We start from the raw sequence: 25,240 nt of genomic DNA on the forward strand, positions 1-25,240 counted from the left end.
CCACTGTTCTAAGAGACAAACGGAAATTTCCCCTCAGTGCTGCTGCAATTCATGACAAACTAAAGTTGTGTGTTTTCTGCCATCTAGTGGCTGTTAGGAGTCACTACAATAATAGAACCCACGTTTGCTCATGTGTGTTAGTGGCTGTTAAACTATTTACATACAGTTTAAAATACATTTTTTAAATCTTTCTTTAACTCTTAAATGAGTGAAGCCAGGATCTACTTTGAATAGATCTATGCAATGATCTCAAGACAGTAAAAAAAGCTTTATCCTTTCCATAAAAAAAGCACTTTATTTGCTTTCTTTTTGGGTGATCACATCTACAGAATGTTTTGTACACATTTATTTAATGAAATTAGTGATAAAAACTCACAAGTCACTAACACTTTTGGGGTCAAGATCTTTAAATGTGGGTAAATTTCAAGTTTATGAAGCAACAAGGCAGCTCAACATCACCCAAACTCTTATTCTGTATTTCAAAAAGACAAAACCTTTTTAATCAAACCACATTAGTTTTTTTTTTGTTTATTTAAATAAGTTTACTGATTTTAGGACAGTAGTTGGGTTGGCCCCCTTATGGCTTTCAATGTTTTATTTATGTATACAATTTGAAAGAAACACAAAGGATAAAGATGCTCATCCAGCCATAAAATCTTATTGAAACGACAGATTCGTAATTTATTCTTGTAGGTTTTGCATGATAACACACACAAACACACAAATCATGCATCGACAATACAATTTCCAACACAAAAAAACCTAAAGCTGTTAAATATCAGACTCTGAGAAAAAAAAAAGTGTTTTATTTGAATCCATACATGGACAAGAGTATGCACAACAGATTCATGGTTCTAATCAAAGTATGACTGTGGTTGTTCATGATTTACAGACTGATTAGATTTCTGTCCCACAGTAACATTTTTTTATGTTTGAGCGCACACAATTTACTGTACAAAGATAAAAGTGGTGGGCAGAAGGCTTCATTCCCTTTAAGGCACTCACGAGAAGCAAGACACGCAACAGAGAGCTGCGACGTACTCTCTACTTTGTTTCTTATTGCTTCTTTAGCAGATGGATGTGTACAGTTTTGGACAACAAAACTGACATTTTGAGTAAAGGACTAACAGTGATTCATGACTTTGAAAAGACAATTTAAAGCTTTCCAGTGTTTCAAATTGAATCACTGTAGAATTAACCAATGCCCTGTTTCAAAGAAAGGCAAACATGTCACCGCTTTGGCTTTAAATTTCCCTCTAAAATACCCTCCTAGTGACTCCTGCACATAAAACAAGCTTCATGCACATCAATTGTTCACCCGTTTGAAAGAAAAGTGAGCGTCAACGACGGAACATTTAGCATCCACTCAAAAATCATTTTCTATGAACGAGCCAATGTGGCAAAAATCGTATTTCCTCCTAAATAGAATCATTTAACTACATAAAGTTGTTTTAATTATTGGTCTAGTCAGAGTTGGTGCTTGAAGTTAGATTTATTACATCCAGCAAACCCCAAAATTTTGAAGTCATATTTGTACCCTGACAAGGCTAGCTATCCGAAACAACAGCTAGCTAAAACAGCACTAGTAAAATTCCGGCGACACACACACACGCTCTCTGATCTACCATAATTCTACGACCGTTTACGCAGTGAACGTATTATTTCCGAATGGAATTGACGCGGAGAAAAAAAAACACATTTGCACCAATGTGCAACATTCGACATAAAGTTTACTAACTTTACGTAAAGTTTACTAACTTTACGTAAAGTTTACTAGCTTTACGTAAAGTTTACTAACTTTGCGTAAAGTTAACTAACTTTACGTAAAGTTTACTAGCTTTACGTAAAGTTTACTAACTGTACGTCAGTGAATGTGAATTTCTCTCTGCGTCATTTGCTTATGGCATCAACACTTCACCGCTGTAGAGGGTCGCATATCTCGGCAAAGCTGCTTTCCTCAGCTTGACAGTTGTGATAATTGCGTAAACAGTTAAAGAGTGATAGTAAAGGTTAACAAAGCAAACTAGCAAATGAACGTGAGCGTGTTTCCACTAAAACCTCTGTCAAGATCTTTAGAAACTAGTTTTTAATTTCCTGTTACAAATGATTCAACTGTTTTCCCAACAAAACGTTTTGTTTGATATATGAGTGCTTTGTTATAAAGTCATCCCACTCGATTAGGTTGCTATCAACTAGACGTCTCATTGTTAAAGCGTCAGAAGTGTTCGCTTAATTTTTCTGTTTTTTTTGTTTTATTTTTTTGTTAAAAAAATGGTACCTTTCAAACAGCTGAGGCCTTTTGGATTAAACAAAGTTTGTTTTCTTTTCCTAAAAATAACATTTTTTTCAAAAAGCTATAAATCAACTGCAGCAACAAGGACGATTAAAAAAACAGAAAAAACTGTCTGTTTTCTCCTTCTTCACCACACTTTAGCATCTTTAGATCATTAGAAATACGACAAACGTCAAACATAACATTCTTTGACTTCATTCAAAATGTAAAACAATAAACAAAAAGGTACTGCAGTGCTTGCTTCTGTGGCGTTCATTACTTTCCTAGCCTCTTGGCTACATCTCTGTAGGCTAGCTCAATTTCTTCATCAGCAGGACAGGTGTTGATGAACTCATCTCGCTCGTAGGCGTTGCCAAGGTAACGCCAAACCCCTTTGAGATCAGATGGGATTTCGTAATTTCTGTATTTCTTTGCCACCACCTTTCAAAAAGAGAAAAAAGGATATATTTATAGATAAAATAAAGTTGGGATTTCAAATGAACCAGATGTAAACAGCAAAGCTCGTTACCTTGAGGACATGAAGTTTGGGAAGAAGGTTGCAGTCGGCGAGTGTCAGCTCGTCTCCGTCCAGGTATTTGCGGGTGGAGGGTTCCTCGTGGTGCCGCCCCTTCTGAACTTCCTCGGGAACCGGACTCATCAAGTACTCGTCTAGCTTCATCAGAGCTTTGTTCAGAGCCTGCTCCAGAGCTGGAAAGGAACCAAGGCCTTTCAGGTCAAACGTTCTGGTCATAATCTAGGCCGTAATGAGTCAGAGGTGGCCTTTTTCTCACCTCGGTTTTTATCGGGTCTGGTGTTTTTGACGTATGCTGAAAACTTGGCAAAAATGTCGATCCCTGCTGTGTTGGAGTCACGGTTCTTCGGGGCAAGTTTGGGATACCTGGAGGACAGAAGATAAACAATAATAATGGATTAGATTTATCTGCGCTTTTCCAGACGCTCAGAGCGCTTACAATGTGTCCATAATTAGCAGTATTGCAGTCAATGACGCCAACAGACTGAACAAGCTGATCAGGAAAGAGGGTTCTGTCATTGGCAGCAAACAGGAAACATTTGAAGCAGTGATGGAGAGGAGGTCACTGAACAGACTCCTTTCAATCATGGACAACCCAGAGCATCCTCTCCACCCTGTTCTGGACAAACAGCGGAGCTCCTTCTCTAGGAGGCTCAGACAACTCCGCTCCAAAACTGCCCGGTACCAGAAATCCTTCATATCCAATGCAATAACCCTGTTCAATAACTCACAATGCCAAAGATAACCTTTGCACATTTTTATTATCTATTTATTTATTTTCTATTTTGCACATTTCTTTTGCACATCTTTTTACCTGCACTGTTCTGTAAATAGCTTTTTAAATTATACTACCTTGTCGTTTGCATTTATGCTACATTTTCTTTGTTCTTGTTTTTTTACATTATTCTTAGTCTTTTTTTCCTCTCTGCTGTCAGTTGCTATGGTGACAAACAAATTTCCCACGTGTGGGATCAATAAAGTATTTCTGATTCTGATTATTCATTCCCTCCTGGTTCATACTTGGTGATGGTAGGGGCGTGGCTGCCAGTTTGCGCCTAGGGCCCCTCTGACCATCACCAGGACATTCATGCACATTCACACACCAGCGGGGATCGAACCGCCAACCTGCTCAACCGCCTGAACCAGTGGCGCCCAATAGCAGCAGCATTTCACGGTGCTTGCATATAAAGGTGTGCTAGCCTTACTTTGGCGGAGCAAGCATCTGCTCCAGGTATTCCTCTATTTTGTTAACGTCAGTAAGAACCTCCTCCTTGAAGGTCAGGAATGGCGGGTTTGTCCCCGGGGCCAAGTTGTGGAGATCAGCAGGTTTCCTGATGAGAAAAGAACTTCGTATGAATACCAGCTTTATTATCAGTTTTGGTGAACAAAGAAATCGTCGCCAAGACTTGATGCTATTTGTTTTGTTTGTTGACCAATCAGGACACAAACATGTGACAAATAGGGTGGATATGAGGGTAACTGGGCAGTTAGCAGAGCTGGCTGTTACAGCAGTCGCCAAATAAAAGGCTTGTTGGACGGCTGTGGCCATGATATTGTTGTTGTTGTTTTTTTTGTACTTTTGGTGTGTTTTCCGTCTCTGTTCTGTTTTCTGCTGCAGTGGGAGGTTCTCTTTTTTATTTTCTTGCCCTCCTAAAAAGGGTTCAGTAAATATAACAGAAAAATGTGCGTATGAATTCATAGTAAAATTGTTGTGAAGAGTATTTGAGTTCACTGCAACACATTTTGTACGTACTAATCCAACAGGAGCCTTTGTGTCAATTGAACTACGAGCTTAAATTAGTTTAAATAATCGCAATTTATGTATAGAATTTAATTCAATTTTATTGGAAACAAAGATGGGTGATATAGTTCTTTGTTGACCCCGCAATGATACCCCTAGTGGGGGCAAGTCATTACCCAAAAATAGCTTGTTGAGAAGATAAGACGGAGAACTGAGTGTAGTTTTAGGCATCTGTTTGCATTAAGTTTTGAACTAATGCCATAATAACGATTCAGAGTTGAAATGAAAGAACCCCTAATGAAGTGACCTCTTTAACCCTAGTGCTATCTTAGATGACCCCACCCATACATTGACGTGTTCTCCCTACCATGACAAAGGTGGATAAAGGTGGAAAGATTTCATGTAATCCATGGACACCAGTGAGGTTCACAAATCATTGAAGATAAAAGGTTTAGCGCACTGTCTAGTGGGTCTAGATGACCCCACTCCCAATGGTAAAGTGCCTAGGATAGCACAAGGTTTAAAATTGAGGCTCTGGTGACAAACTTGCATATACATTTATGGTAGCTAATAGCTCGTAAGGCTAATAAAGAATGGAATGACCTAAGAATTCTTCAGTGAAAATGTACGTGTGTATCTAAGCAGTACAGTCTGATGGAGGTGAAACTGAAACAGTGGATGATTTCAAATACAGACCTCTTCAGGTCCACAGTGGTGACGTTGAAGACCACCCCTTTTAGCCAGAGAATCATGAAGAGGCGTTGAGAAAAGGGGCAGTTTCCGATGGCCTCTCCATCACTCCCAGCCTGCAAACGCACAAACACAATCAGACACTGAACAGTTTTGTCCTGTGTAGAAATCTACACACTGCCTCAACAAAGACACATCTGATACACACAGTCCATAATGGATGCTTTACCAGCTCAGCAATCATCAATCCAGATTATAAAACAACGATTAGAACTGTTTGTTTTGGTCTTTTTTAGTGGGGGTGTGTGTGTCATGTGATCAAGCAAGCTGTAACTGGACACTGTAATGAGAAACAGAGTCAACATGAATAATCCACGGTGCTTCCATTAGCCGCCTCACTGCCCATTTCAACCTGGAAATCTAACACACTCTACTCAACTAAAGCAATTCTTCCATGATATACAGAGCTTTTGAAATCAACCTAAACGTTTTATAACCTTAGGTTTTGGTTTTTCAGTCCAAATTGGTAGTGAGGTTCTGTATATTTTTCAGGTTTAAAAATAAATCAAAAATGACCACTTATTCTGCTGTTTGTTCAATGCAGTGTCATACAAATGCTAATTCTGCAAGCTATATTACATAAATGTTTTTTTACTTTGATATAGGAATTTGAATTACTACAATATTTGTGAATATTTACCAATATTTAGGGGAAAAAAGACATTTCTATATGTACAGATGCAAAAAAAAGGCCAAATTCTTTTTAGACTTTGTAGATTTTTGTCTTTTCACTATCTGATGAAACAAATAGAGTTTTCTTTTAGGTAATTATTGTTCTCTCATTACTTAACAAAAGCCTACATTAGCTAATTGGCAGAAACATCAATTTGTGATTCACAAACAAGTTGAATCTCTTGGAATATGAGTTCAAACATGTTTTATGAGAAATTGACAGTTTTTTATTACTTAATTACTTATTGAATTCCTTTAAAAAAGTACCGTAAACACTTTTGTTTAGCCTGTCACTTTAGCTAAACTAATTAGCTCAATTGCAATAAAAACACATTGAAGAATTTTAAAGCACTGCTTGGCAGAAATATATCACGTATAAACATTTAAAACTACGAACAAACAGTTACAAAAAGAAAAACATTAAAAAAGGAAAAAGATTATTCAACTGAGCAAAAACATAACAAAAAAGTGGAGATAAGTTCCCAATTTTGCTTTTAACCCTTTAGCCAATGTTATTTAACCATTTTATAAACAAAATAATTAAACCACTTCATAAAAATACTTGTTGGGAAATGAAATGCTGTTAATTGTATGGTAATTTAAGATATTTGTAACCTGAGAAAAACCCATTTTTAGCTAAAAGGCCTTTTGGACGCATTAAATACACTGTCAGTAAAATTTTATCGGAATCATTCAACAATAAAATGTTTTTTTAATTGGCAACAAAAATCAAAACAATTATATTTGTGGAGTGAAACTGTTAAAAAAAAGGTATGAAAGCCACTCACTACAAAGAGCATAACTATTGTAAAATAATGGAGTGGTAATTAAATTATTCATTTCCTATAAAGGTAGTTTTTTTTTAAATAAATTGCTTAAATTAAATCATGCCAAAGATGATGCCAGTTAAGCTGAACAAAAATCATATATTCACACTTTTTCTTAAAATCCCCCCTCAGGGTATTTCAGACCATTTGCCCCTTAGAGCACACGTAGGCATGATTGTGCTGTATTGTCTCATTAGACTATTTAAAGCTGCTGCTTCCAGCACTGAGAGATGTCCAGTAATAATTCAGCAGGGGGAGAGAAACAGACAGATTGTCCGTGCACGTGGGTGTCAGGTTAACACATGGAAAATCGTCTACCAACAACAACAGCGTGGCATGCACACGCTTAAAGGGGCTGCTCCAACACTGACAGCTGTTTTCCAACTTGTTCCTCAACTTTTTCTTGGCAAATTTCATTTCATTTCACAGAAAACAAAACGTTTGGAGTGAAATATGAAGCCGTAGGTTAAGTTTGTGATTTAAAGGTGGGATGGGAGCGGATTGAACACAAAGGCACAAAGAGCTTGATAACCCCACCTTGACAAATAGCTCAATGTCTGGGTCCCTGTCCTCCTCGCCAACGGTATCCGTCATGGTCAGCAAAAAACCCGGTTTGCTTGTGCGTCTCTCCCCCCACAGATGTGGTGTTGGTTGGGTTTGTGAGGCAGTTGGTGCTGCAGGTCCGTTCGGTGAGGCAGCCTCTGTCCCACAGCAGCTCTGCCCGTGTCAGCTGAGGACTAATGCCAGGCAGTGTGACAAGAAGAGCTGGGTGGTGGGGGGTGAGGTTCAATTTGAACCCAAGGCCTCAGCGCTGGTCCATGACTAGGCTGACCAAAAATAACCCCTGCTCACGGGGCAGGGCTGGGGTGTCAGTGAAAGAACTTCAACCGCAGAGAGGGAAAGTTTGTGGTCTCAAACTTCCCTTCTCCATGAACAACAGACACATTTCCTGAACCACGCAGGTAGATTTGAAATTTTAAAGATATTTCTGAGTTATTGTCAATATTTTATAGTTGTATTTTGTGCTAACACAGAAATATCCTCATTTGTTGTATTTTTCCCTTTTATTTTGTGTTTGAAAGAGGGAAAAAAGTACCAATGGCTTTATTATTATTTTTTAAAAAGAAACAGAAATAATATGTTTTCTAATGTCATTCTGTTCCCCTTTCACTGTTACACAAAAAGGTGTGTGTATTGTTTTAATTTTTTGTAACTGTTTTGTGGTAAGTAAATAAATAAAGAAATATGTTTTACTCTGGTTATTAAACATTCAGACAAAATTTAGACTACAAAAAACTGATGAATTTCAATAATATTTGACAAACTTTGGCCAAATCTACAACACTAATTTAAAATAAATTTCAAGAAAAAAACACAAGGAGTTTGAATTTTTTAAATTAATGAAAAATAAATATAAATGTGTAAATGGTCAAATTTCCCAATGTTATGTTTGAAATTAGGGTAGTTAAAAACTGTCGACTGCAGGTCTAGAAACAGCTGGAACAGGGGCAACATGTGTCTTAAAAAGGCAAAAAGAAAAATTCAAAGCAATTAATTTGGACAAATGTTATTAACTAAATAAATGAGGTCTGCAACATGGTTAGATGTACAGTAGAAGAAATCCACTGTAGATGTCTGCAGAACACCTTTGACAACTCTATTTTATGTCTACCAATAGTGTTCTGAAAGATACCTGCATATAGAGGTCTACTGTAGACATCTACAGTAGATGTCTACAGTGGATGTAGTCATCTATTGTAGATGTCTACAGTGGATGTCTACATCTACAGTGGATGTCTACATCTACAGTAGATGTATACAGTAGATGTAGTCATCTATTGTAGATGTCTACAGTGGATGTCTACATCTACAGTGGATGTCTACATCTACAGTAGATGTATACAGTAGATGTAGTCATCTATTGTAGATGTCTACAGTGGATGTCTACATCTACAGTGGATGTCTACATCTACAGTAGATGTATACAGTAGATGTAGTCATCTATTGTAGATGTCTACAGTGGATGTCTACATCTACAGTGGATGTCTACATCTACAGTAGATGTATACAGTAGATGTAGTCATCTATTGTAGATGTCTACAGTGGATGTCTACATCTACAGTGGATGTCTACATCTACAGTAGATGTATACAGTAGATGTAGTCATCTATTGTAGATGTCTACAGTGGATGTCTACATCTACAGTGGATGTCTACATCTACAGTAGATGTATACAGTAGATGTAGTCATCTATTGTAGATGTCTACAGTGGATGTTTACATCTACAGTAGATGTCTAAAGTAAATGTAGACATCCACAGTAGACATCTATTATAGATGTCTACAGTGGATGTCTACATCTACAGTGGATGTCTACATCTACAGTAGATGTCTACAGTAGATGTAGTCATACATTGTAGATGTCTACAGTGGATGTCTTCATCTACAGTAGATGTCTACAGTAGATGTAGTCATACATTGTAGATGTCTACAGTGGATGTCTACATCTACAGTAGATGACTGCAGTAGATGGTTAAATCTACAGTAGATGTAGCCATCTACTGTAGATAAACTGTATATTAGCTATCTAATAGACAATCAAGACATCCTGTGCCTAATGGGAAATTCTAAAGGGCCTTTATCATACAAAATCAACTTCAATGTTAATTTTTCACAAAAAACAACCTCAGAGTGGTATTTTGATCCTTTCATGCATTTCTAAGCATTCCTCTAAAAATCTGCACTCTGAGCACCAACCCCCTCCAATCCAAGAAAAAAACTGTGTTCTCACATTGTGATGTATGAAAGGTCCCTCATCGGAAAAGTCTGCGCTGCCAGCACCGCCCTCAGGCTAACACCCACTTCTTCCGTGGAGCTAGCGGTGATCGGTAAGAACACTTATTTTATTTGCACAATATGCACATCCATCTTTGCAAAAGTTCGGATGTTGTTCGTTTATGTGGGCGAAATGCAGACAAGCGCTGAAATGGACTCCAGTTTAACGTCATGAAATGGGCAATACCCACAAGGAGTGAAAGGCAGTGACCTCAGAGATCGAGTTGTGGAGTCGGGTTGGAGCCGAGAAAATAATTCATCTTTCTTGAAAATGTCATTCTTTAGTGGTAATATATAAATAAAAAGGTAATATATGATGATATATATAGATATAGTTTACTCTGAAAGGCTCAAGAAAAGCACGGTATAGGTAATTTAAAGGATTTGTTAATGTCAGAAGATTTAAAGAAGTAGAAGGAATCTCTGTATGTAAGGGGACCAAAGATACCCGCTGGATGTCCGTTGAATTCATCAAAAATGTGACACTTAGACATTCTTAAAAATACATCCAGAAACTTCTGTGGGTTAACACAATCCTACCAATTAATCATATAATTTTAAAGTTGTTTCTTTAATTGCACTAATCTTCCAATACTAATCCTTAAGTTGGTGGAGTTTCACAAGGTCTTGAAAAACACAAAAGTGAAGGAAATTCAGATAAAAATAAAAGATTTCTCGTATAAATTGGCCACAAGAAAGCATTGTGTTTTTGTTGAAGAGAAACGATGCATGACTTTTAGTCCCATGTGAATGTGTGAGTAAATGGGTAAATATGTTGCTAAAAAGCATTATATGTGATGACAATTTGTTTACCATTTAGAATCTAGCAGAAAAGCATAGTAGTGGGAGTGTCCTGACATGGGATAGGGTCTTTAGAGGTAATAGAACTTTATATTTATCAAAAATTTGCTCCTTTTCATTCATCTTCTTCTTCTGCCGTTTTATCCCTTTTGGGGTCACGGGGCTATCCCGGCCACTTGAGGGTGAAGGCAGGCGACACCCTGAACAGTTTGCCAGTCTGTCACAGGGCTACAATCACACTCACACTCACAATTCAGAGTTGCCATTTGACCTATGAAGCAGGTTTTTGGACAGTGAGAGGAAGCCAGAGAGAGTCCACGAAAGCACGAACATGCAAACTCCACACAGAAAGGTCCCCCATCTGTGTTCTGCTTCAGGTCCCCCAGCCGGGACGTGAACCCGGGACCTTCTTGCTGTGAGGCAGGAGCGCTAACCACTGCACGCATTTTATGCGATATTTGTATTTTAGTTAAATTTTAGAAAATAAAAAACTCATTATTATTTATTGAGCAGGAGGAAGAGTACAGCTAAAGTTTAGTGATAAAACTGTGAAAAGAGTGGAAAAACACAGAAAGTGGAAATTCTAACATGGGGATTCAGCCTGAATAGCATTCTTGGTACAATAAGAAAGTAAAATGTATATATACATCATATATGTAAAAACTTGGAGCATTACGTTTCTTTTCACCATTTGATAAAAATTTCTAAGTTCTAAGTCTACATTCAGGCTTTTTCGTCCTTAATATATTCGTGTAAATTGCCACAAGGAATTGAAAAACTATTTTTAAACAATTCCACCACCTAGTGGTCTTTCTTCATATCACTAATGAATAAACAGCACAAAGTGACACATCATTCAGATCCTGATGCAAATGTATTAACTAATATAACATTTTCATTTGTGTTAGGATACATTTAAAACTAAATTTCTAAAAAAAAAAAATTCAAACCATATATTTAAAATATAATATATATAAATGTCTAGATCAAGTTTATATAATTTTTGAAAAAACCTTTCGTGTGTCCATCAAGCAGAAACCTTTTTGACATTATTTTTCAGTATTCGTCAATATTTTATTATTGTAGTAGATTTACCATTTGTAAATAGTATAAATATCAGAGAGTGGGGGACTGAACACAGGCCTGTTTAGAATGACTTAATCTATTATATAATAAATAATCATTATTTTGTTGTTTTCCCATTTAAAAATATTATTTGAAAATTTCAATTGTGTCATTAAATTAAAAAAACAACCCAAGTCAGAATAAAATAAAAATAAATGTATCTGCATATGCTAAAACAAAAAATTTAAGCTTAAGTGCCAAAAAAGTCATTTATGACATTTGACAAATGAAATGTCATAAATAATGTGTAGATATTGAAGCATGTATTGAAGTATAGTTTAATGTCTCGCGCAACATTTGCAGTAATAAAACAAAAAAAATCAGATTATTTAAAATGTCCTTTCAAGATGTTCTGAGGGCCTGCAAAGTCCTTCCCTTCAGCTTCATGACTGTCTAAAGTCAATATGTGTGAAGCAAATAAAACCATAAAGAAGATTGGAGTGGAAACCAGGTCGAAACTGAAGATAGGTTTAAAAAAAATGGCTCATCAGCCTCAGTTTCCAAAGTTCATCTGGCATAAAAAGTGAAAAAAAAGGACAGAAGTTTCAACAGTTTGATGACTACAGAATATTCTCTTCCTCACCAAGATAAATACAAAATATTCATTAAAATAGTTGGGGTTTTATTATTAAAAGCTTTTTCTATACATTAATATTCTTTTTTCATTCAACACAAGGATTCACTAATTTAACAAAAGCTTTTATTTGTCTTAGGAGTTCTGATTGAATTATTTATTGAGCTTTCACAGTGGGAAACATTACATGTAATATTTAAAATGAGCTGTTTTTGATATACTGTTATCAAAAAGAATAAAAAGCTTGTGTAAGTTTAAATTAAGTCCTGGCTCTGACCATTTCCCTTTTGTATGCCTACATTAGAAAAAAACGGCTTTACAAAAAAAGCATTTTATTAAATAACATAATGGCAGTTCTAAGCCAACATGAATATATTTTAATACCCCACTACACCAGTGAATGGGAATATGATTTTTTTACCGTTTATCTTTTTATAGAATGAATCTTTACAAAAAGTAAAGATTGTTCGAAATGCTACATCAGCAAAAAGTTATTTTTGGAGCTTCAATTGGTCTAATAATAGGCGTCTTAAGTGACATTAATTAGTAAGTGTCGAGATAAAAGCCACCTGTAAACCTTTGACTTCCAGATTGAAGCACATTTGAAAATAAGAAACAATCACTGGATCTTAGTGCAGTTCATCAAGCATCCACTGGGGGGCTGACTGAACGCTTCGCTTCAAAATTAGAGTACGGATTTAAAACAAAACTGTTACTACCTTACCTAAATGCCCTTTATATTTATCATAATTGATGTCAGGTAGTCCTGCACGATATGAGGAAAACTCAAATTTGCAATTTTAGTGATCAATATTGTGATGACAATATAACTTGCGATACATAAACAAATAGGAAAACAACTAATTACATTCTTTCCATTTCACTCTAACAGTTTAATTTAATTACGAGTCAACATTACTTAAATTACACTCCAAACGCTCCTCGTCGACATAGGAGGCGGTCATCAAACATCAAAGGGCTCCATCCGATTGGTCAATGACTTACAAGAGTACATCCGATTGGTCAAATGCATAAAGGGATTTATCTGATTTGTTAAAAACTTCGAGCTGCCATAAGATTGTTTTTAGCACATTTAAGGTTACCATTTGTCGCAACCTTTGCAGACTTTTGCGATATGCGTATTGCACAGCTTGATATAGAGATAATGATAAATTTGTGATTTATTGTGCAGGCCTACTGTCAGGTGATATTTTTTTTGTACCTCACTATTATGTTTATGGGTTATTGATTCAATATCGTTTAAATACTAAATACTTCTTTTGTTTTAAATTATTAGGTTAGACTTCAATGGACGCCAATAAACCTCCTAGACGTGCTGACAGCTAAAAAGAAAAAAAAATCTCTCACTGGTCCCATAATTTAGCCAAGAGTCACATGTCTTGAACCATTTTACACTTAAAAAAATGTTTGCAACGATTTGTTTTTATGTGCAGATTTAGGTCAATTTATAATGTTGTAGAAAGGACTTCCATTAAGTTTCACCTGCGAGACACATTTGTTGTAAAGCACTATGGGCCTTCGAGGAAGTTAGAAAAAACTACATAAGTATACGCCATTTACCATTTCAAGGAAAAGTTTGGTCAAAATGACATTTGTTGTGTACCTCAACATCTTAGAGTGTTTCAGCCATTAATCACAATATACCCTAATCTGAGGTAGGCCCACCAAAGGTTGATCAAGCCTTAGTTGGGTCATTTTTTTCCATGTGATGTCACTTTTCCTAAGCCACAGCCAATGGCTTGTCCTCTCAGCGGTGCTGGTTTAAGCTAGAATTCTTGTGTAACGCTGTCGCTTTTGTTAACTATTGAAATAGTTGTGGACTTGTTGGCTTCTCTTTGCCTGAAAGTGTCTCTTCCACAAACGACAGACTTTGATCTCTCACTTTAGGACCCTACTCACTTATATGGCAGTAATATACGTGTGTGTAGTGGAAAGTATAAAATTTATGGCGCTTGTACTGTCCACCGCAGCTGAACTTTAGAGTGGAAGTTGCAGATTATGTAACAGATTCACACTTCGTGATAGTAACCTTTTAACGGTTAGATGGATAACCGAGTGCTGAAAAGAAAAAAAAATCGGAACAGGAAAATCCAGAGATCGCTCATAAAGCCACTTCCTGTTGCAAAGCAGTGCGCTAAAACGTCCATCTCTGTATGGGTGAAGGCCCACAATTGCATTTCATTCTCCATACTAACACAACAGGTGAGTTTTGCATTGCTGTTGCACGCACACCACACCCAGCTTTTGTTGTGCTGAGAACTTCCGCTTGAAACTCTCCCACGCCTTCATCTGTTACGTAACACTCAAGCGAATCCACACTTTTACAACTTTAACCAATTGGCTTGACTTAAACTAGAAAGGCTAAATTACTACTTTAAATTTGGTTGGTGGACTGTGTATCTTTGTAGCTATCTACCCTCCTTTCTAGTCTGCTATCTGAATTGGTAAATAGGTACAAGTTCAGCTAGCTAGCTGGCTCCCAATCTGGTTTGATAACTAAACTGTAGTTTAGTTATGTAACGATTTAGTTTGGTAGTTACATGGATAAAAAAAACTGTAGAAGTTGTTTTAGCTAAATTGATGTAAGATCTACCAATGTAGCTAGCAAGCTAACTAGAAAAATAGTTAGCTAGTACTCACAAAAGTATTCAGAACAATCTTGTTAGCTCAGCTTTTGCTATATTTAGAAGCACTGTATAATTTCCTGGCACTACAAACACACATGTTCACAAGCATAAACTCCTAAAAACCACAACGTTGCGGTGGGACAGTCTGCTAAAAATTCAGTGTAAACTTATCAACTTTGTCACATTTCTTGGTTCAAACCCGATACATTTTTATTTTTGGCTTTATGCTGCTAGAATGCTTGCTTCATACCTTGACGTAAAGTGTGACCTTCAAATCATCTCCTTGACGTTCTGGCTCCTCTTTTTCGGACGCTGACGATGAAGATGAGGAAGAAGATGAGGATCGACGTGAGGAGTGCTCCCCATCCACCTCTGGAAACCCACTGTCCCAGTTCAACTCCTTGGAGTTCCCTTCGACTGCCCCCTTTTCTTCTTCAGTGTCTTTTGTGCTCTCTTTGTCGCTGCTGTCGCTGCTGTCACTGCTGTCGCTGTCCTCGCTTTCTTCTTTCTTTTTGTCTTCCTTCTCATCTTCGTCGCTCTGTTTTTTGGCCTCTATCTCCTCCTTGCTGCTTTTCTCCAACGCCTCATTCTCGTCGCTGTCTGAGGAGGATGAGGAAGAGGATGAAGATGAGGATGAGGATGAGCTGCCCCGTCGCTCCTCTGCCAAAAGAGCGGGTGCTGGCAAGGCAGGGGGCTCAGGTATCTCTGTGCCGTTTGATCCGGAGTTCTCGTAAATATTTGAGATTTCCTCATACTCCGATTCATGCGGCATCTCGTACGGGTTGTCATTCTGGTAGGGGTTCTGTGGGGTTTCATACACGTGATCCATCGTCAGTGAAGAAGGCGAGAGGACTGGATCCGGCTTCACAGCAGAGCGACTGAAATGTCAAGAGCGGCTCCCTTATCAAGAAGCAACACAGGACTTTGTACAGGGATGGGTGATCGCAAGGAAAACACTGATCTTCAGCGCATTTTATGGCTGTGGATGAGTGAAGGGCCACATCTTCATAAAGTCACTTATCATCAAAACCCCTGACCCAAAGGAGATCACTCCAGCTTCAGTCATGGTTCCTCCCAGTTGAATGTCAAACATCATCATGATGCTTTTCGTCAGGGCCGAGAAGAACAGATGCAACCATGGAGTCCGCTGGTGGCTAAAAGTCCTAAAAATGTGTAACTTTTTTGTTTAAATAAAGTTTCAGATGTGCGTAGTACTCAAGGAAATATTAAAAAAAAAAGATCAAAATAAACGTGAAATACACAAAAAATAAATCATACATTTAAAAAAAAAAGTAATTTTATTATCTCAATTTAAGCTAAAACCCAAGCAGAAAATTCAAAATAAAATGTTTATCTATAAATAAAATAAAACCTTAAAAAATCATATCTTTGATTATAAAAACTGTCCGACAATGTGGTGCCAAAAAATTACATTTTTTAGGGGAAAAAAAATCATATATCGTTGAAGCAGAATTATAGTAAAAGTATAATTTAAATGAATATTTGAAGTCATAAAATATTGTATTATTTTTGCTAATAAATAGTTTTTTAAAGTAAGTAAATAAAGATTACCTAATTACAAATAAGGATCTAGTTTCGTCCCATCTGAAGTCCGTTTGATTGGCTGTTTGACCTGTCAGTTAAATCCGAGTAAAGATTCCACACTTAACATTGAAAACTAAGTTTCAATGTCAAAATAAAAGCATTTTCTTTTAAACTTTATCATAAAACGAGATTATACGACGGTATAGACTAAATTTTAATCGTTGAGACATATAAAACTCGACTTAAAGGAAAAACGTGTATAAATTCCGAAAAACAAATACGCAATTTATTTGACTTAATATGTGCGCGCCACGTATTTTGAAATTCGATACCGGAAGTGGCCAAAGCGATTCAGTTTATGTTGACGTCTTTTTATTTCAAAATGCGTGGATTCAGTGCTGGTGGATCGATGAGGTCGTTGTCGTAGTAGTCGGGAAAGTTAATGTCACCGGCGTCGTGAGGGTGATGCCCACCTGTGCGCCCCCCAACAGGTAACGCCGCCATCATCACAGCTAGCTTAACAGCAAAAAGACCGAGCAAAGTAACCGATGCTATTGTTCGGGCTAACTACTAAGAAACATGACTTTACTCTCAAAATTGTCAATCAAATTGCTCGGTTAAAATTCAACAAACAATTGTTTGACATCAGTTGATCAGCTATAGTCTCTTTTGGTTAGTTTGATTATCTTTCCTTTTGTTATCTTACCAGGATGACTTCCTGGTTTGGTTTTTCAAAATGTATGGAAATTTCAATGAAAATGCGACTACAATTTTTTGTTTTTTATAATTGTGTATCAAAAAGAGAGTGGGATTTCTTTTTAAAGTGTTTTTGCTGATACTGAAGCGAGAAATGATGGTTCTTTTTATTTAAAAAACAGAACGAAGTGATGAAAATAAAGTGTAAATTGTCTGTTTTCAGATGGTTTTACGGAAGTCTTAGTTTTTCACAGTTTTATAAACAAATGATAGAAACTTCAAAAAATATATATTTTTGTAGTCGCTAAAATACAAAATATCTTTTTTTATTTATTTGCTAAATGAGTGAAGAAATTATATTTAAAAAATCTGATTTTTAAAAAATGTGGATAACCTAAAAGACCTGATGTAACCTAGAGTTGCTACTAAACATAACGTTCTTGGGTGCATTGTAAGAGAAAAGTAGCAGAACTGGTTTATTCCCCCCCCCCCCCAAATGCCAATGCAACTTATCAGAATTTGAATTATGCCTCATTCAGCCTCTAACTAAACAGGTTCTAGTTGTTTCATATAAACAGTGGTTTCAGAGAAAGCCGTTTTTCTAGGTAATATCATGAGAGACCATCTGATGGTTTGTTATGAGCTGCTTGGTATTTCCTTAATGTGGTTTTGAACGGAAACTTTCACACCCTCTGATAAAAAACGAACTAAAAAGAGCAAAGGGAAGATTTGCATAAAAAATGGTTTGGGTTTTGTTGACTGATTTTTATTTATTTTTTGACATTTTCATCATTTCTGTTCAGAAACGACACCTGATCTAGTATTTCGTCTTTGCCGTGCTTTCAGGATGTTGCTTGAAATACTTGTGGGCTTCCTGTGCGGCGTTTCCGCCACAGAAAAAGACATGGTTCCCCCTCTGCCGCTGTTGCTGGTGTCCTTTGACGGCTTCCGAGCTGACTACTTGAACCGGTTCCCCATGCAGAACCTCAAACTCCTATACAGTGAGGGCGTCTTGGTGGAGGAGCTCACGAACGTCTTCATCACCAAGACTTTTCCCAACCACTACAGCTTAGTGAGTTTTGTTTATGCTGTCAATGTTTATATGAAGAAATCCTTCTTGTATTATTTGAAAACACCCTGATTGGTTCTTGGTAGGTTACAGGGCTGTTCGCAGAGTCCCACGGCATTTTGGCCTCCAATATGTTCGACCCCATCAGCCACAAGCACTTTAACATCAAGAATGACACCGACCCGGCGTGGTGGAGCGAGGCGGAGCCCCTTTGGCTCACCGCTCTCGACTCCGGCTACAAGACGGCGGCTGTTATGTGGCCCGGCTCTGATGTGCTGATCGGCAACCGCACGGCCACACACTTCTTCCCATACAACTCTGATATAACCTTCCAGGAACGATTGGGGAACGTGACAAGCTGGATGTTGGGAAACGGAACGGTAGGTCTGCAGCATTTATTCGTTTCTCCACCTTCAAGGAGAAATGCTTAGTTGCTGTTTGGCGTCATGCAATGTTTGTTCGCCAGGAGCCAGGAGTGATGTTTACAGCTCTTTACTGGGAGGAACCGGACCGATCGGGTCACTTTTTTGGGCCTGACAACACCACGGCAATGGCTAAAGTGTTGAAGGAGGTAGGATCATTCACTAAATGTATAGTCGTTACAACAATATAGTCAGTAGCACAAATTTAAACGCATTTCATATGTTAAAAGTAAAGTGCTTAGCCGTTTAACTTTTTGTGGTTGTTGCAACCAAAGGTTTTCAACTACTGACACCTCAATGGTATTGTTTCAAAGTTGACAACTCAAGAAAAAGATAAAGCTTTGTAGCACACAACAGCATTGAAAATAACAAATCTGATTATCTGAAGAGGTCTGCCATTCTTCCCATTTAAAAGATAGCATAAAAACTGCAGCAGGAGTTTCATGGTATGGGTTTCCGTTCACATCAGGTTAGTCTCACCAAGTCTCAAGCAAAAGTTTGACCAAAATGACGCAAATGGCAACAATACAACCAGTACACCACTTTTCCACACTATAAAAGGCGCACAATTTTTTTTTTTCAGTAGTGCGAAAAACACGGTACGTAAAAAATGTGGAGGTCCTGTCTCCGTCCAAAACCATTAAGGTAGCCTCAAGTTATATTACAGGGTTTGAAGCTTGATTATTGGTTTTAAATAGTTTATCTTAAAGAAAAGAAAGTGTGTGTGTGTATATAAGTCATTACAGACTAGACCAGCACATATGATGTGGAGTTCCCTAAGGTCTTGAGTCCCCTATTTCTTTATTTTTTAAATATCATTAGCATGAGACTGTAGTCTTGTACCAATGGAATGTACCATCAATTGCTTTGATCTACCCAATTTGACATCAGTTGGTGGTGGATGTATGCTAAAAATGGAGCTGGTGCAAGGTTCTCGGGATACATTTGTGTTTGGTCGCTCCACATTGAGAGTTTCTCCCCAAAAGACTTTGTATAGAAGCTGAAGATGTTACGGCTACAACAAAGGACCAATTTAATCTGAAAATGTATTATTTTCATCCAACGTTTATAAAATGTTCAAGTCTTTCCTGGGAAATGACGCAGAGCTTTCCTTCACCAGGTTGACGATAACATCGGCCTGCTGGTGTCAGAGCTGAAGCGAACCGGCCTCTGGGGACACGTGAACCTCATAATAACCAGCGACCACGGCATGGCTCAATGCTCCAACGACCGCCTCATCCGTTTGGACGACTGCCTCCACCCCGACAACTACACACTGGTGGACCTCACACCTGTGGCAGCCCTCATTCCAAATGGAGGTATCTGTGCTCTGCCTTCTTCTGTTTGGTGGCATAACTGTTAACAAAAAACTATGTGAAATTTCCATTGTAGTGTTTTTGTTGCTTTAAAAAGGTTGTCTGTTTGCATTGGAGATCCAGAGGCTGTGTTCGATCTACTGAAGAAGTGCCACCCCCACATGACTGCATACTTGAAAAAGGCCATTCCTGATAGGCTACACTACCGGAACAATGAGCGCATCCAACCGCTTCTACTGATTGCAGATGAGGGTTGGACCATAGTGCAGCGCGGGAACAAGCTGCCGCGAAGTAAGTCTTTAATACAACTTAACTCTACGTATCGAAGAGTTCTCGAGGAACCAGCACAGAACCCCTCTCCTGATCTTTTTCTTTCTCAGTGGGTGATCATGGCTACGACAACTCCCTACACAGCATGCACCCCTTTCTGGCAGCAGTGGGGCCGAGTTTCCATAAGGGTGTCCAGATGAAAAGTTTACAGAGCGTGGACGTTTACCCGCTAATGTGCAGCCTGTTGTCTGTGCCCCCGGGACCAAACAACGGCTCGCTAAACCATTCCCGGTGCCTGCTGGCCCATGAGAGCTGCTGGACTCTCTCCCAAGCGATTGTCCTGGTGGTGGGCGTCCTGCTGGTACTCACTCTGATCACTGGTAGGTTCAAACAGTTTAGAGTTCCTCTTTTCTCAAAAGGCTTTAAAGATGGAGCCAAGTTTCTTAGGTGGCGTTTGACCACAATCCTTAAAAGTCTGATTTTACTTTTATGCCTGACATTTTATGGTTCTGTTAGATTGAAGATTTGTCTAAAAAGTGTCCTTCCTAAAATCCAAGTGGCTTCCAATGGAAACTAAATGCTTTAAGATGAAGGTACTTTTTTTTTTAGCTAACGTGTTACTTTGCCACACATTCCGAATACTTAATTCAGGCATTTTCCTGTCTAAAAAAAGTTTAGGATAAAAAAAATACATCAATAAGGTTGTAGCTGGAAACCCTAACATTAAAACTGCTCCTGGAAATTATCTACAAGTTTATTTTGGAGCAGTATAATTAAAGTTAAAGTCCCATTATCTGTCACTCACCTCTATGTGTTAAATGTGTTCTCCACATTTGACCTGTCCTCTGGGGGGGTGGTGAGCTGCAGACACAGCCGACCGCGGCTCTGTCTAAACCCCAATCCAACCCCTTTAATGCTGAGACACCTCAAACAAGAATGATTGTTTTTGTTTATGAGCCATTCAGTTTGGGTCGTTATGCCCAGGCGCCCGGTGCTGGCGACAGTTGGAGCGGATGAAAAGAAGTCCGTTAAAAGCCTTTTTACAGCTTTTAGCTCCAGTGTTTACATTCTTTTGTCTACCGTAGCTTTTCGACCGTCACCGCATTTAACGTAATTCCTGCGGATTCTGAAGCAGAGATTCTACAATGGAATGATCCTAAACAAAATCTAGTGCAGGGGGTCGGCAACCCATGGCTCCGGAGCCACATGTGGCTCTTTCATCCATCTGTTGTGGCTCCCTGTGACTTTGGAAAATAATGAATATTTTATAATAATTAAATTTTATTTTAGTTTGTTCATTTTTCATGGCATTTCAAAGGCGCTGATGGCTCCGGACGAAGCGCGAGCCACGTAAAAAACAGCTTCGTAATGAGCTCGTATTTATCGGGCGAGACCTGCAGAGCTGATAGCAGGAGGAGACACGCGGGGCGGCTTCAATAAACACTCCGATCTTCTGCCGGGAACTTGACGTGCCGTGGGGCAGAGACCAACTCGCTGATGACAGAGTTCGCGCCAGTGTTGCCAGATAGAGTCACAGTTTTACAGCCGAAAAGTCATCTGAAAATCGCCAGACCCAGCCAAAAACCGCCCAACACAGCTTTTGTTGATGTTTTTTGTCGTACTGGACTGATAAAATAAAAGATTTTTCTAAATAAAAGATAGTTCAGACTAATAATAAAATGTGTACAATATTGAATATTTCTTCAGCGGGCCGCCTTCTTTCATTCATTTGCTTAACCCGCTCTATCCCCGCTATAACCTGCGTCCAGCTCTGTCATCCTTGTGCTGCGCTGGAGCGCCCCGACTATCGTATTTTGCGCTCTCTGTGTAGGACACACTGAGGAGCGCGGGGGAAACAAATCTCACCTGCAGAGGATGTGAACAGGTGAACAGGTAGAGAGGAAAAGCAGGTAAAGAGGCGGAGGAGGGGCTTTGGCTTCAGACTCTGTCAGAGAGATGCAAACACGGGCGTCAGATTGAGACGCAGCTTTCCCTGCAGGAGTTGATGTCTCTGGGATGATTTTATGAACTCACACATGGAAACATGATTACCAAGTAGAACTCTTCAAAATAATAAACCTGATCTCTCCACATTCTCCGTGTCTACCATGCATTGATAAACACATCGCTCCATGCAGCGATCAGACCAGAACCAGTAGCTCCTCCCACACGCGGCCGCGGTATCATCCTTTAAAGAACATAATGTGCATTTGCAGCGACGTATGCTTCAGACGATGTCCGATTGGCCAATCTACATGTCAATCAAGTCCCGTACTTCTCAGTGAGGATTTTGGTGGATTTTAAAGAAGTACTTTTTTTTTTTTTTTTTTTAATCTTTTCTGGCCCGCGATCTACACTCATGTTATTGAAAATCGACGTAATGAGCACCTTTGAATAATATATACATGCATAATATATATAATGATATAAAAACGGGTTGTGGCTCCGGGTGCTTTCTTTTTTATTAAGGGCGGTCCCAAATGGCTCTTTGAGTAAAAAAGGTTGCCGACCCCTGATCTTGTGGAAAAAGAGAGTCTGTAGATATTTAACAAAGGATGGAAGGTCAACAAAACTACTCATTTAAGAGTAAATTGCAGGGTGTTTTTCATAAAATGCCACTGAAGTTCAGGTCCTGCGACAAAATTACAGCACTGAGATAAATGAATTCAGGTTCAGATGATCCTTTGGGGGGGGTGGGGGGTGTATATTACCTCAAATCGTGATCCATAATGGAGTTAATCTTAACACTCAGGAATAGTTTCTGCGCTAAAGTTTCTTCGTATGGCTTTTACTGTTGGATTCTTTTATGTCCCTTTCACAAGTTTTCCTAAATCATCACCTGTATGTTATATGGTCAGAATTTGGTAGTTTACCAAAATAAAACAAGGGTCAGAATCAGATAGTAAATACAACTAAAATAACTTCAGGTATGCATTGTTTTTGTGTTTTTCCTCTGTGTGCCCTGGTACCAAGGGATCCACAGTGGCTAGAGACCCCTGCCTGTCTATGTTTCAACATCTACAAAAACTGGTTGTGTGTAACAATATGTACCCACTAATGATACACCTCTCTCCTCACAGCTCTGTTCCCTCTGATGAGCTCCGACCTCTCCTCGCTCCAGCGGCGGTTTCAGAGGCTGCACTCGTGCAACAACGATGATGACGACGACTCTTTGTTGGAGTAAACCTTGTGTTGCCCACAGCGATGGGTAATTCACGCACCTTGCAGCCTTCTTTGTTGACTGGATCGTGCACGGAAACGCTGCAGGTCCAAGCCTCAGGTCTGCTTCCTTTCTACAACAAAAACAGGTGTTATCCTGGAAGATGCTATTTTTGTTGATGTTACCACTGAAAGGGTTGTTTTTTTGGGTTTCTTTTTGACTGGTGTTGCTTTTTGTGGAATCTTTCTTTTGTGTCAGTAGAGGGAGCCAACAGCCTATTGAAGTCCTGCACATCCTGATAGCTTTTGGATTCTCATCAATGTATTTCTGCAGCTGTGCAGCTACAGGATTTATTTTTCTAATGGCTAGAGGGACTCAACCAAAACCCGAAATCTGAGTTTTTAGCAATATTTGTTGGTTAAATAAAAAAAAAAATCAAGTTATCAGGCTTCACAGGTGTTGATTTAGACATGAACTTCCTGCCGTTGAGGCTGTGTTTGTACCCCAATGCTTACAGAGATTACCGGTACCTCGACTGTGATGAATGTTTTTACTTTGATTTTACCAAATCTTAGTGGATGCCTAAGATAACTTCAAAAAGGAAATTTTATACTAAATATTGACACTTTTTAAGCACTTTTCTGCATTTGTTTGATATCAGTGTTCAGATTGTGGATCCAGAACGTCAGTTTTTTACATTTTCTCATAATCAGGTAAATACGTGGGGTTTAAGACGTCATCAGTGAACTTACTACTTTGATTGTCTGTTTCTTTCAAATGTGTCTAAGGCGTTTTCCTCCTAACCTGCTGGTTTAAAAAAAAAAATCCCTTTGGTGCGTCTCACTTACCTCCTAAAAATGGATAAGACGTTCCGTCCAACGGTAACCTGCTGGTCTTTAAGTCCCGGACGTCTTTGAGCTGCTAAATAATCCAAAATGAAATTGGTTTTTTTCACAAGCAAACATAAAAATACATCAAAGACAGGTTTTATTTTCACATAAAAGTAATTCCTTGTTGGTTTTTAATCTGGTCATTGGAAATGTTGACAGCATTATCAGTAGTTGTTGGATATTACCAAAAGTCTTGGATCGTACTTTTGTAGGCATTTTTAAAGCCTTAAAGGTCTTTTCTTCTCTTCATTTTTTAATGTTTTGCTTCTTTTTTGTGCTAAAAAGAAGTAAATTCTCCTGAATACAACTTAAAGGTCATGGATTTCCAAAAAAAACGTGAATCCCATTTAGTTGTAGTGTGAAGAACAAGAAGCTTCTTTGGCTTTTTCTCCAAAGTTTGATCAAGTTTTTATCGACTATAGAGTAAACTTTTGAATCACCCACCATATTGGCTCGACCCAGATCGCTGTTGACATTTACTTTACAAACATTTTCTGTTCTCTTTTCCTCTCTAGCGCCTGTGAGGTGTGAAAATGTCCAGGCTTTCCTAAATCCAGCTTTCTCACCATCATTACCGGTCACTACAAGCACCTTTGGTTTGGTCCAGACTGAAGAAGTCAGTCACTATGTGAAGACTATGCTTTATGTTGATTCTGATGCAAAACTGTCCTCATGTCTTTGTACTTAAATTAAAGCAGCTTTATTTATGTTTTGTCCTTAAAGTTGCTGTTTTTTTCTCTTTAGAATGTGTCAGGACCATGCAAACACATTTTCGGGGCTGATTTCATGTCTTTACTAAAATGTTTGAAAACTGTGAATAAAAGTAAATTTCTGCTCCTAGTTTTTTTTTGGTTTTCTAGAAAAAGTGGTGAAAATGAAGAGCGACACACATTTGGAAAAATTACATCATTTTCCTTTATGATTTACTTTTTTTTTCCATCATAGCAGTCACAACATTACAACGTAATAAAATGATAAATATATAAAATCAAACAGACAGAATACATTTCTGTATCGTGTTCAACTGTACATGTTTTCATTGAAATGTTAAAACTTCTATTTCTTTGCAGTCTGTTATATTGTAAATCTTTGTATT

The 25,240-nt window shown here is 38.3% G+C and overlaps 2 protein-coding genes and 1 long non-coding RNA gene across 6 annotated transcripts; 2 read left to right on the forward strand and 1 right to left on the reverse strand.

Annotated features, from left to right (window-relative positions):
* Positions 1-584: 584 nt before the first annotated feature.
* Positions 585-15,700, reverse strand: LOC101168438 (chloride intracellular channel protein 5). 2 transcript variants are annotated; one of them, XM_011484691.3, is made up of 6 exons: positions 15,027-15,700; positions 5,242-5,351; positions 4,010-4,135; positions 3,064-3,170; positions 2,802-2,980; positions 585-2,713 (listed from the first exon to the last, which is right to left on the reverse strand). In XM_011484691.3, exons 1-6 carry the CDS (start codon positions 15,603-15,605, stop codon positions 2,549-2,551), a joined length of 1,266 nt encoding a protein of 421 aa, XP_011482993.1. In that variant the 5' UTR covers positions 15,606-15,700; the 3' UTR covers positions 585-2,548. The 2 variants fall into 2 exon arrangements, with proteins under 2 accessions (XP_011482993.1, XP_004066623.1); XM_004066575.4 differs by lacking the exon at positions 15,027-15,700 and adding an exon at positions 7,332-7,533 and having other exon boundaries at positions 656-2,713.
* LOC110016364 lies at positions 7,564-15,206 on the forward strand. Its single transcript, XR_002291645.2, has 3 exons — positions 7,564-7,756; positions 9,602-9,681; positions 15,101-15,206. It is a non-coding gene; the product is annotated as an uncharacterized LOC110016364 (long non-coding RNA).
* An 837-nt stretch (positions 15,701-16,537) lies between the features above and the next one.
* Positions 16,538-24,978, forward strand: enpp4 (ectonucleotide pyrophosphatase/phosphodiesterase 4). 3 transcript variants are annotated; one of them, XM_004066576.4, is made up of 9 exons: positions 16,538-16,812; positions 17,864-18,089; positions 18,173-18,466; positions 18,553-18,657; positions 19,629-19,827; positions 19,942-20,115; positions 20,205-20,474; positions 23,175-23,302; positions 24,660-24,866. In XM_004066576.4, exons 1-8 carry the CDS (start codon positions 16,622-16,624, stop codon positions 23,276-23,278), a joined length of 1,563 nt encoding a protein of 520 aa, XP_004066624.2. In that variant the 5' UTR covers positions 16,538-16,621; the 3' UTR covers positions 23,279-23,302; positions 24,660-24,866. The 3 variants fall into 3 exon arrangements, 2 of the variants coding, with proteins under 2 accessions (XP_004066624.2, XP_011483003.1); XR_910160.3 differs by having other exon boundaries at positions 16,539-16,812; positions 23,175-23,374; positions 24,660-24,978; XM_011484701.3 differs by having other exon boundaries at positions 16,539-16,812; positions 23,175-24,978.
* The last annotated feature ends 262 nt before the right edge of the window (positions 24,979-25,240 follow it).

The sequence above is a fragment of the Oryzias latipes genome, chromosome 2, assembly GCF_002234675.1.
Source record: "Oryzias latipes chromosome 2, ASM223467v1".
NCBI classification, from domain to species: domain Eukaryota; kingdom Metazoa; phylum Chordata; class Actinopteri; order Beloniformes; family Adrianichthyidae; genus Oryzias; species Oryzias latipes.

What these genes read in the sequence shown, in the direction of transcription:
- LOC101168438 (XM_011484691.3), bottom strand. Translation starts at nt 15,605, where the DNA reads ATGGATCACGTGTATGAAACCCCACAGAACCCCTACCAGAATGACAAC. An exon ending in ACCACTGTGGACCTGAAGAG is followed by an intron (nt 4,136 to 5,241) that starts GTCTGTATTTGA and finishes TTTTCTCATCAG; the next exon opens with GAAACCTGCTGATCTCCACA. An exon ending in CAGATGCTTGCTCCGCCAAA is followed by an intron (nt 3,171 to 4,009) that starts GTAAGGCTAGCA and finishes TCTGTCCTCCAG; the next exon opens with GTATCCCAAACTTGCCCCGA.
- enpp4 (XM_004066576.4), top strand. Translation starts at nt 16,622, where the DNA reads ATGTGCGCGCCACGTATTTTGAAATTCGATACCGGAAGTGGCCAAAGC. An exon ending in GGATGTTGGGAAACGGAACG is followed by an intron (nt 18,467 to 18,552) that starts GTAGGTCTGCAG and finishes TTTGTTCGCCAG; the next exon opens with GAGCCAGGAGTGATGTTTAC. An exon ending in CGGGAACAAGCTGCCGCGAA is followed by an intron (nt 20,116 to 20,204) that starts GTAAGTCTTTAA and finishes TTTCTTTCTCAG; the next exon opens with TGGGTGATCATGGCTACGAC.